A 12,587-nucleotide genomic window follows, 5' to 3' on the forward strand; every position below is an offset into this window, starting at 1 on the left:
TGAGTGGGCTGCTTCACATGTGTGCTGCTCATGGTATGTAGAAGCAATTTATATGCATGAAGACATTCTGAGCTTGCAAAATTCCAGTCCAAATCAAGACTGCCCCACCAGAATCAGGTTTTGTCAGGGTGGTAGTCCGGTGCCCGGAACCCAGACACAGTGTCCAGGTGGCGGGGCATGGACCGGGACCCATAATGCCTGATGAAGTGGGAGTCTTCAGCGTGGAGGTGGATTAGCAGGGTCTGGTGCAGGGTAACCGCACGCCCCCTGGTGTTGAGCACCAGCGTTTGTGCAGCCACAACCAGAACCCTGATTCAGCTTTTGCGGATCCAAGGAACTAGGAGCTAGGAAATAAGCAGACCTCCCAGGAGCTGTATAGGGAGGCTCTGCAGCAAGGGTGTATCCAATACTAGAAACAAGACAAAGCTAGAACAGGCACCAAACATGAAAACAAGACATAACTAGTAGAACCCAGAACCAGAGAAGGATAGGAAGCTAAACCCAGAACATGACAATACATAAGGGAACATTAACTAAACATGGGCATGACGGGACAGGGCTGAACATGGACAGGTATATACAAACTAAGACACGACAAGATAACATAGGCAAAACAAGAGGAGAAATAACTAAGTACTACATATGGAAATCATGGGGGTTTAGTCACACTATATGATCATACATTGCATAAGCCTGCCAACAACGCCAATGTACCCCATATCTGGCAGGTCCTACACTGCCTAATGTATGCTAAAACAACCACAGATTAAGAACACATATATAGCACTTACCTGCAAGAAAGGACAGAAGCTTTGAGCCACTGCCTGCAGGAACTCCAACACATAATGAAAGCTGGAAACATAAGGGTGTGGCACATAAAACAAACATTTAAAGGAAACCTGGAGACTGGGAAATCCAGGGACGAACTATAGGAATGAACCCAGAAATCCCAGCATAAAGAAAACCAGACACAGAATAGAAAACCAAAAACCAAGAAATATTAAACAAGAATAGCAAAAGGAGTACTGGATACCAGAAGCCATTACCAGAATGATCCGCAACCAGGAACAGAACGTGACAGGTTTATTGGGAGGTACACATTACCTAGATGTTACCAGAACACAATCTTTCCACAAAGCAAGTTTCTCCCTGACACATGCATCAGAAACTTCGTAACTTCGAACAAGCTGGAGCGTAAATTTACCTCACAGGTGTACAAAGATTAACATGCAAGAACACAGTATTATAGAGATTATATATCAAGCAATATGCCAGTAAACCACAATACTCACAGACCCAGCCGCAAAGTAATCTCCAAGACACTGCCTAGAACTCTCTCCATGCACCCCAACAATAGAGATAAACATTAAATCTGTTGTTCCAACGTGCATCTCATGGTCTGTAATCACCTCTACTTTATATATCACCATTTCTTCTGTTAGTAAGTAACTAAATTTCTGCTACTAAAGCAAACTAGGAAACCAGCCCTTATATAAAATATATGGTCTCCTCCCCCTAATCTGTCTTTACAAACCCCGGACACCAATTAGCCCAGGAGGTAAATAATAGACTATGTAATAGACAAATCTTTTCCATCTGCTGCGAATGAATGACATTCCTGACTTAAAGGGCCACTATAGTCATCAGAACCACTACAGCCTAATGTAGTGGTTCTGGTGTCTATATCAGACCTTTTGATGTAAACGGTGCATTTTTAGAGAAAAAGCAGCGTTTGCATTTCTTCCTAGTTTCACCTCTAATGGCAGTTATGCAAATGGCCACTAGAGGTGCCTTGTAGTAGACAGTACCTAACAAAGAATCTATTTCCGTTCAAAACTTGATAAAAGGACCATTATATTAAAGGACCACTATAGTGCCAGGAAAACATACTTGTTTTCCTGGCACTATAGTGCCCTGAGGGTGCCCCCACCCTCAGGGTCCCCCTCCCACCTGGCTGGATGGAGAGGAAGGGGTTAAACGTACCTCTTTTTCCAGCGCCGGACGGGGAACTCTTCTCCTCCTCTCCGCCTCCTCTCCTCCTCTTCGGCTGAATGCGCATGCGCGGCAAGAGCCGCACGCGCATTCAGCCAATCTCATAGGAAAGCATTTACAATGCTTTCCTATGGACACTGGTGTCTTCTCACTGTGATTTTCTCTGAAACTGCTATGTTTATAGAAAAAAGGGTTAATCCTAGAGGGACCTGGCACCTAGACCACCTTTAAGCTGAAGTGGTCTGGGTGCCTATAGTGGTCCTTTAAAAATAGCATTGAGGTGACAGTTGTCCTTTAAGTCCATCAAGTTCAGTCTTTCACATATCTGTTACTGCTGAACATTGAAAAGGCACCCTCCCGCACACACAAAAAAATTAAATAAAAGTAATTTTCTAATTTGACCAAAATGTTAAATAAAATCTTTTTTGACTTTAAAATTGGCATAGGTTGTTTACTAAAGTGGGAATTCATATTGAATAACAAATATAAGATCAAACTGGAAAAAAGTCTCTGCGTCAGAGTTCGGCTCCTCTGGTATTCTAGAGCCCCACCATGGCGGTACACGGGGGCACTATGTCCCTCCCCACATGATTTCATTAATAGTTCCACAGTGAACCGTCCACCCCCTGCTTTTTATACGGGGCCCCGGGGAGTTGTACACTACTGACTGGGAAACAGTCTAGATGTTAGTATTTTATCACAGTAAGCAGTCACTGGTTAAATGCCGTTTATCAGACATACCCCCACTTGCAGCATAGTGATTGATGGATCCATGGAGAAGCTTTTTTTAGAGAAAGTAGGCATGTCAAAAATATGGGGTAGCTTTGAAAATCTGTCTTCGTTCAGCAGGTTTTGCACGTCTGGTCTCCTTTAGGAAAGCATTCCAGGGGCCTCTCATTGAGTTACCAGCTGCCCAAGAGAAGGGGAATTCTTTAATCTCTCTATTCAATGTCCATCATTGGCTCATAGCACTAGAGTGTGTGATTACAGTTCCCACAGGAGAAAGAAACAAGTAGCCTTCTTGTAAATAGCACAAAGAGTACACCAGTGACAGCTCGTGGCCATTGCCAAATTTAAGTGCGTAATATAATTTTTTTTCTCACCTGATAGCCTCAGTGTCTGCCTGATTAATCAAGGAAATTTACTAATATTGACACGCACACACACATATATATAAATATATATATTTTTTAAATGTTTACATTTATTTTATATATTCCTCATTCTCGGGTCCTCTAAAAGAGTATCTTAGCTGTCCCTAGAACTGCACTCTTCTTGACAGCGATCTCATATGTCCTATTTGTCACTGGGTATTGCCACATCCACCACCACTGCAATATCTTCCGTTCCTTGTCTACCACCACAATGTCAATGTTGGTCAGTAACTGCTTGTGTGTCTGGATCTTAAAACTTATCAGGCCCCGCTCCAACCTCCTTCCTTCAGGCTGGTGTATAGTCTCTGGTGCAGGATTTCGTGTGGAATCCTCCATTAATAATGAGTAATTAATGGGTCTTGAAATCCATGTTGACCAGTTCTTCTCTTATCCAGGTTATTATTCAGCTCTGCTTGTTTTATGCGTGTATCTGTAGTTTACCCAGCTATAGTGCATTGCAGTGCATCTTTGTATTAGCTCTATGCATTGTATTCATATATTTTTATTGTACTGAGTAAATTGTATTGTATGGATATCTATCTACAGGTATCGTACTTGGCTTTGTGTGGTGAATGGGTATCTCTGTGTTGTACTTGTCTGTGTATTGTCTAGGTATCTATGTAATGTACCTAGCTATGAGTATTGTATGAATATTCCTATTCTATACCTCGCTCTGAGCATGGTATGGGCTCCTCGGTATTGTATGCAGCTCTGTGTATTGTATGGGGAATACAATTACATCAGGTTAAATTGACATATCCCACGGATCAGAAGATGGTGGCTACAGAGTTAAAGGGTGGAGTCAAATTTGGGGAATGGAGTCTGAATCTCCACCATCATACAGCTTCAACATCCACTACTGCTTTCAATGTCCATTCTTTATCCAACTTGTACTCAAAGGATCTGGGACATGTTTCAAAGTGATTCTATTCTGTTCAAATAAATGCTGCATTTAACGATCCAGTATGGGCTGTTTGTATATCATTTATATTTTATACTCTGTAGACAATTAAGCACGTAATCTAATCTCATCTCTCTCGCAGTCTTCCTTTGCTGTAATTACGTATTTACTTTTTAGTTGGCAAAACAACTTTTTTACATTTTAATTAGCTGTAATAATGTTTAAAGCACAGCTATGGTTTATTTATAAAGGACATTATTTCTGTTAAATGTTTACTAAATCTGATCAGAGAGGGACAGAAACCCATTGTTCTATAGGTGCTGTGTGGAGACGAATTCTCTGCCAGTCCCATAGTACATCTGTTTCCTAATTACCCTTTCTTTTTGCTGAGACAGTGTAAAACTAAAGTGTTACACGAATAATTTACAATGAACCATTCTGCAATGTGAATATGGAAAGTGATATCTGACTTTGGAGAGTCCAGTATGGCTCCATCCCTGCAGGATATTATTGAAGAATCTTTCAAAACAGTTTTGCCTGTGGTTAATGAACCATAACATGGGGATAATCAGTGTTTTGACTACCGTTGGGTGGCTGGAGCATGGACTGGGCTTGTGAATTTCTAATAATCATACTAACCTGCGCCATTTTCAAACGAACGATTGGTACTGGAAGGGCAGTCTGATACGTGGGCTCCACCATCACAGTAATGTTAAAAAATTAAATCATTTTAATAATTATGGCTTGTTGTAAAGTTCAAGTGCATTGTACTATAACAGCTTATTCCAAACCCTCTAGATTTTATCAAAGCATCTTTAAGCAGTTTGACAAAAACAGAAGATTCCCCAGCACTCAAAGTTTACCCCCCTCATCTTCACGATAATAACACGATAATAAATGATAACACAAGGTGTGGCATCCATAGACAACTGACATTACTAATACACTAAGTTTTAGTAATCTATACATCAATGCTTTATTAAAACAATCTTGGGGAATATTATCATTATCACTATTCTTTGGACCTTCTTTTTTATTTATTCAACCTAATACATGAATATGTAATCTCCGAGACCAATTGAGCCAATGCAAACATTTTTATAACCTGTACTCCCTGCAACATGTCGGGAGTGTAGAACAGTGTGTCTGCTATTATCTGCAATTATAAAATAGATGGATTGACCATGGAACTAAGTAACTAGTGATGTCGAAACATAAAATTTTCGGTTCGCGAACGGCGAACGCGAACTTCCGCAAATGTTCGCGAACCGGCGAACCGGGCGAACCGCCATAGACTTCAATGGGCAGGCAAATTTGAAAACCCACAGGGACTCTTTCTGGCCACAATAGTGATGGAAAAGTTGTTTCAAGGGGACTGACACCTGGACTGTGGCATGCCGGAGGGGGATCCATGGCAAAACCCCCATGGAAAATTACACAGTTGATGCAGAGTCTGGTTTTAATCCATAAAGGGCATAAATCACCTAACATTCCTAAATCACAATGGATATGGATTGACACCTGACATATGACATATTGACACCTTGACATATGGATTTTCACCTGTCCTCAGAGAACATGATACACACTGACACAGAGCAGAATAGGGACTGTTCCCCCTACATAGGGTCACTTGGCAGATATGGATTGACACCTGTCCTCAGGGACCCTGATACACACTGACACAGAGTAGAATAGGGACTGTTCCCCCTACATAGGGTCACTTGGCAGATATGGATTGACACCTGTCCTCAGGGACCCTGATACACACTGACACAGAGCAGAATAGGGACTGCTCCCCCTACATAGGGTCACTTGGCAGATATGGATTGACACCTGTCCTCAGGGACCCTGATACACACTGACACAGAGCAGAATAGGGACTGTTCCCCCTACATAGGGTCACTTGGCAGATATGCATTGACACCTGTCCTTAGAGACTCTGATACACACCGACACAGAGCAGAATAGGGAATATTCACTAAATGCCAAACATTGTTATACAGGGGAATATTCAGTAAATAAGGATAAGGGAGGGGGGATAAGGGTGGGGGCCATAAATCACAATGGGGGGGGACCTACTTTCCTCCCGCCTGCCCCCACCCGTGAGCGGTGGGTGGGGGCCATAAAAATAATGAGGGGGGGGACCTACTGTATGATGTTGTATCGATCAGGTAGTGTAAGGGTTACGCCCGCTTCACAGTGACAGACCAAACTCCCCGTTTAACGCACCGCAAACAACCGCAAACAGTCCATTTGCACAACCGCAAACTCCCCATTTGCACAAGGTTGGATACCAAGCTAGCCATGTCCCGTTCCTTGCCCTCACTGATGTCATTAAAGGTCTCTTCCTCCATCCAGCCAAGTACAACACCAAGGGTCCCCGAAAGGTGAGCCCCCTGGGACGCCTGCTGTGTTTGGTCTTCCACCTCCTCAAAGCCACCTTCCTCCTCTGACTCCTCTTCTTCAGACTCCTCTCTCTGCGTTGCCTTTCTCTGCGTTATTATAAGGTGTGTTAAGTAGTACTATTCTTATCAGTTTAATCCCTGTTACTAGTAGAGGACTATTTCCTTGTTTCGCCAAACCCTTTCAAAGATGGAAAAAGCGGTATGAGTGGAAGAAACGAGGAAATGTGGTCAGGTGGTGGTGCCAGCCCCACCGAGGGCTTGTACCCAGGTATGCTAATAAACTGAAAAAATAAAAAATCTCCCAAGAAGGAGATCTAAAACTGGCATAGGAAAAGGTGAGACAACTATAATAAAGTGATACCTACAAATCCTAGTGAGCATAGGTGTATAATAGAGGGAGAAAGGGAAAGCAAAGTAATGCTTCCTAATACCGTGGTTAGTACCCTTTGTTAAAGTAAATTGAGTAATGGACAAAAGTCTTTATTGTATGATTTATAAATAACAAAGGGATACTATACTCATTCCCCTATAGTGGCTAATTGTGTAATAATGGTAATACTATTACCTATCATATAATATTGCCAAGGGCAAGGAAATTCCCTCTAAATAGATGGGTATAGGCAGAGAGTATGGAGACCGGAGTGATGCTGTCATAAAAAGTGTCAATAAGGTGATATAAAGTTAAATGTATCACAGACACACAGCCACCCTTTCTCTTAGCTAGTTTCCAGAAATGCTGGATAGGTAGAAGGGCTATAAAGACTCAGAGAGGTCTAAGAAGAATCCTCTAAACTAGCCCTAATCTCCTTAAACACCTTCAAAGGTGTTCTAAGCTAAAGCTCAATCTAAACGTTTAGATGACTGCCTGATTTCCCATCACAGATGCTGGCTAGGAATAACACTGTGCAAGACAAAGAGTGGGTCTAAGTGCCCATAGTGCAGTAAAGTGTCCCTAGTGAAGTGAAAAAGAGAATAACGAGCTGGCGCACAAGAGAATAACGAGCTGGCGCCCTATCAGGGGACGTGTATATGGCATCGATTTTAGGAACCGGGAGATGGAAACAGATGCTTGGTCGGTCCTCCTACTTCAAATTTGGGGCACTGCGCGTGCAATCTAATGTGCCACCAGATAGGAGTGGTGTGTTAAGTAGTACTATTCCTATCAGTTTAATCCCTATTATGTGCCTTTTTTTTTGTTTGGTTTTTGAAGCCACAGTGCAGCACCAGAGGGCTGAAAAATTAGGCATGTACACATGCCTGAAAAATTAGGTATTGTTGCAGCCGCTGCTATAGCAGCGGCCATAAAAATTAATGTTTGTTTCCCAGGCAGAAAGTGCCCTAAATCATTGCGGCTTGAACCCTAGTTGGTGGTGGATAAGTCACGCAAGTCAACTGACATTCAGAGCTAAAATACAGCAGCGTGTGGACCATTTTTAGCCCAAGGCAGCTCATCTCATAAGGCCTTTTTTAGTCGAATGTATCGCCCACTGTCAGTCCCTTCGGGATCCATCCCTCATTCATCTTAATAAAGGTGAGGTAATCTAGACTTTTTTGACCTAGGCGACTTCTCTTCTCAGTGACAATACCTCCTGTTGTACTGAAGGTCCTTTCTGACAGGACACTTGAAGCGGGGCAGGCCAGAAGTTCTATCGCAAATTGAGATATCTCAGGCCACAGGTCAAGCCTGCACAACCAGTAGTGAAGGGGTTCATCGCTCCTCAGAGTGTCAATATCTGCAGTTAAGGCGAGGTAGTCTGCTACCTGTCGGTCGAGTCGTTCTCTGAGGGTGGATCCCAAAGGGCTGTGGCGATGCGTAGGACTTAAAAAGCTCTGCATGTCCTCCATCAACAACATGTCTGTAAAGCGTCCTGTCCTTGCCGGCGTGGTCGTGGGAGGAGGAGGATTACTTTCACCTCTTCCCCTGTTAGATTCCCGTTGTGCTGTGACATCACCCTTATACGCTGTGTAAAGCATACTTTTTAATTTATTTTGCAAATGCTGCATCCTTTCCGACTTGTTGTAATTTGGTAACATTTCAGCCACTTTCTGCTTATACCGGGGGTTTAGTAGCGTGGACACCCAGTACAGGTCATTCTCCTTCAGCCTTTTTATACGAGGGTCCCTCAACAGGCACGACAGCATGAAAGACTCCATTTGAACAAGGTTGGATGCCGAGCTACTCATTTCCGGTTCCTCCTCCTCACTGATGTCATTGAAGGTATGTTCTTCCCCCCAGCCACGTACAACACCACGGGTACCAGATAGGTGACAACGAGCACCCTGGGATGCCTGTTGTGTTTGGTGTTGCTCCTCCTCCTCCTCCAATCCTCCTCTGACTCCTCTTCCTCACAAACCTCTTCCAGCGTTGCCGCAGGTCCAGCAAGCGATGCTGATAAGGCTGTTTCTGGTGGTGATGGTGACCACAACTCTTCCTCTTCCTCTTCACGCTCATCTACGGCCTGATCCAGCACTCTTCGCAGGGCACGCTCCAGGAAGAAAACAAATGGTATGATGTCGCTGATGGTGCCTTCGGTGCGACTGACTAGGTTTGTCACCTCCTCAAAATGACGCATGAGCCTACAGGCATTGCGCATGAGCATCCAGTAACGTGGCAAAAAAATTCCCAGCTCCCCAGAGGCTGTCCTAGCACCCCGGTCATACAAATATTCATTAACGGCTTTTTCTTGTTGGATCAGGCGGTCGAACATTAGGAGTGTTGAATTCCAACGTGTCGGGCTGTCGCAAATCAAGCGCCTCACTGGCATGTTGTTTCGCCGCTGGATATCTGCAAAGTGCACCATGGCCGTGTAGGAATGCCTGAAATGGCCACACACCTTCCTGGCCTGCTTCAGGACATCCTGTAAGCCTGTGTACTTATGCACAAAGTGTTGTATGATCAGATTACACACATGTGCCATGCACGGCACATGTGTCAACTTGCCCAACTTCAATGCCGCCAACAAATTTGTTCCGTTGTCACAAACCACTTTGCCGATCTCCAGTTGCTGCGGAGTCAGCCACTTTTCCACCTGTGCGTTCAGGGCGGACAGGAGTGCTTGTCCGGTGTGACTCTCTGCTTTCAAGCAAGTCAAACCCAAGACGGTGTGACACTGCCGTATCCGGGATGTGGAATAGTACCTGGGGAGCTGGGGGGGTGCCGTTGATGTGGAGCAAGACGCAGCAGCAGAAGAGGACTCAGCCGAGGAGGTTATGGAAGAGGATGGAGTAGGCGGAGTAGAGGAGGTGGCAGCAGGCCTGCCTGCAAGTCGTGGCAGTGTCACCAACTCCTCTGCAGAGCCACGCATTCCATGCTTGGCAGCCGTCAGCAGGTTTACCCAATGCGCAGTGTAGGTGATAAACCTGCCCTGACCATGCTTTGCAGACCAGGTATCAGTGGTCAGATGGACCCTTGCCCCAACACTGTGTGCCAGACATGCCATTACTTCCTTTTGCACAATCGAGTACAGGTTGGGGATAGCCTTTTGTGAAAAGAAATTTCGTCCGGGTACCTTCCACTGCGGTGTCCGAATGGCTAAAAGATTTTTGAACACCTCAGACTCCACCAGCTTGTATGGTAAAAGCTGGCGGGCTAATAGTTCAGACAAGCCAGTTGTCAGACGCCGGGCAAGGGGGTGACTTTCTGACAATGCTTCTTATGCTCAAACATGTCCTTGACAGACACCTGACTGTGGGCAGATGAGCGGGAACTGCTCAAGGCGAGAGACGGAGTGGCGGATGGTTGAGAGGGGGCAAGGAGGACAGCAGTGGTTGATTTGACTAAAGATGCTGGACCAGGAGGAGGATGGCGGCTTTGGGTTTGTGTGCTGCTTGTACTCATGTGTTGATCCCATAGGCGTTTGTGATGTGCGATCATGTGCCTACGCAAAGCAGTTGTACCTAGGTGGGTGTTGGACCTCCCACGACTCAGTTTCTTTTGGCACAGGTTGCAAATGGCATTGCTGTTGTCAGAGGCAGACACACAAAACAAATTCCACACTGCTGAGCTCTGCAATGACGGCATTCTGGTGGTGGACACAGCATGCGTTGATTGGCGTGCTGGCGGTCTGACCCCGGGTGCCGATGCATGCTGTCTGACTGTGCCACTAGCTACTTGCGATGACCTCCCCCTGCTTCCAACTCGTCTCCTCCTCCTCTCTGTCTCCCCATCTGAACTTTCGCCCTGTTCTTCTTCTTGCCGAGCGGGCACCCACGTGACATCCATGGACGCATCGTCATCATCAACCGCTTCACTTGTATCTGACAACTCAGCAAAGTAAGCAGCAGCGGGTACAACATCATCATCATTACACCGTACGTCCATGTGTGTAATGCTGCCTGACTGAGACATATCCCTGTTATCTACATCCTCTGGCAGTAATGGTTGCGCATCACTAATTTCTTCAAACGGATGTGTAAATAACTCCTCTGACAGATAAAGTGAAGCGGCTGTGGTGCTAGTGTTGGTGGTGGCGGCAGGCGGGTGAGTGGTATCTTGAGAGGTGCCTGAAGCTAAGCTGGAGGAGGATGGTGCGTCAAGGATTCGAGCGGAAGCTGTAGAAGATTGGGTGTCCTGTGTTAGCCAGTCAACTATGTCCTCAGAACTTTTCAAGTTCAGGGTACGTGGCCTCTGAAAACTGGGCATTATTCTAGGGCAAAAGGGAATCACAGCACCACAACCACGACGGTCCCTGCGGGGTGGCCTGCCTCTGCCTGTCATTTTTTTTTTTTATTAGTGGTACTATGCGTGCAATCTACTGTGAGACCAGATATGAGTGGCACTGTGCAGTGGCAGAGGTTGGCAGGGTACACGCTGTAGGCCTTACACACCCGGTTGAAGACAACTAACTGCTATTCAATCTATAACAGTGAAAAAACAATGTTTTGTTTTTAAATGCACGCTATTGTGACACCAGATATGAGTGGCACTGTGCACTGGCAGAGGTTGGCAGAGTAGACGCTGTAGGCCTGACACACCCGCTTGAAGACAACTAACTGCTATTCAATCTATAACAGAGAAAAAAAAATTGTTTTTTAAATGCACGCTATTGTGACACCAGATATGAGTGGCACTGTGCACTGGCAGAGGTTGGCAGAGTACACGCTGTTGGCCTGACACACAGACGCTTGCAGACAACTAACTGCTATTCAATCTATTACAGTGAAAAAACTTTTTTTGTTTTTAAATGCAAGCTATTGTGACACCAGATATGAGTGGCACTGTGCACTGGCAGAGGTTGGCAGAGTACACGCTGTAGGCCTGACACACAGACGCTTGCAGACAACTAACTGCTATTCAATCTATTACAGTGAAAACATTTTTTTGGTTTTTAAATGCAAGCTATTGTGACACCAGATATGAGTGGTGGCACAGGGCAAGTGGGCACAGTATCCACTGTGAGCCTGACACAGAAGCTGGCAGGCAGGCAACTGCAATTAGATTACACAGGAAAAAAAAGCAGACTGATGTTCTAGCCCTAAAAAGGGCTTTTTGGGGTGCTGTCCTTACAGCAGAGTTCAGATGAGTCCTTCAGGACTGTAGTGGACACTGAATACACTAGCCTAGCTATCCATTTCCCTATCAAATCAGCAGCAGCTACACTTTCCCTCCTCTCACTAAGAATGCAGCTTCAGAATGAATCTAAAATGGATGCTGTACAGGAGGTGGGAGGGTCTGGAAGGGAGGGTCTGCTGCTGATTGGCTGGAATGTGTCTGCTGACTGTGAGGCACAGGGTCAAAGTTTACTCAATGATGATGAATAGGGGGCGGATCGAACCGCGCATACGTTCGCCTACCGTGGCGAACGCGAACACGCTATGTTCGCATGGAACTATTCGCCTGCGAACCGTTCGGTACATCACTATAAGCAACTTGCAAACATAAGGGATGTAACATAGCAAAATCCATATGTTAGGAAAACACATTGTGTTATTCAAGGTTTATACATTATGAAAGCTCTATGTGAATTGGTACTTGATAATTATACTCAAGCAAGTTATCCATGTATTGAGTGTGTTTGCGTATCCTTGTCTGCTGTCATGCATCAGCTCTATGATGGAAAATAGAAGCCACCACTCTATGGGCTCACTAGAAGCAAAAGAAGTAATTTAATTTTGATTTTACCCCAGAGCCAT

At 45.0% G+C, this 12,587-nt stretch overlaps 1 protein-coding gene across 1 annotated transcript in view; it reads right to left on the reverse strand.

Annotated features, from left to right (window-relative positions):
• LOC134609301 (polyunsaturated fatty acid lipoxygenase ALOX15B-like) overlaps positions 1 to 1,379 on the reverse strand; it is a 39,924-nt gene extending 38,545 nt beyond the window's left edge. The window contains exon 1 of the mRNA XM_063452980.1: positions 1,293 to 1,379. Within this exon, the coding sequence (XP_063309050.1) occupies positions 1,293 to 1,342 (50 nt within the window). The 5' untranslated portion in view covers positions 1,343 to 1,379. The remainder of the gene's footprint in view (positions 1 to 1,292) is intronic.
• Positions 1,380 to 12,587: the final 11,208 nt, after the last annotated feature.

This window comes from Pelobates fuscus, chromosome 4 (assembly GCF_036172605.1).
Source record: "Pelobates fuscus isolate aPelFus1 chromosome 4, aPelFus1.pri, whole genome shotgun sequence".
NCBI classification, from domain to species: domain Eukaryota; kingdom Metazoa; phylum Chordata; class Amphibia; order Anura; family Pelobatidae; genus Pelobates; species Pelobates fuscus.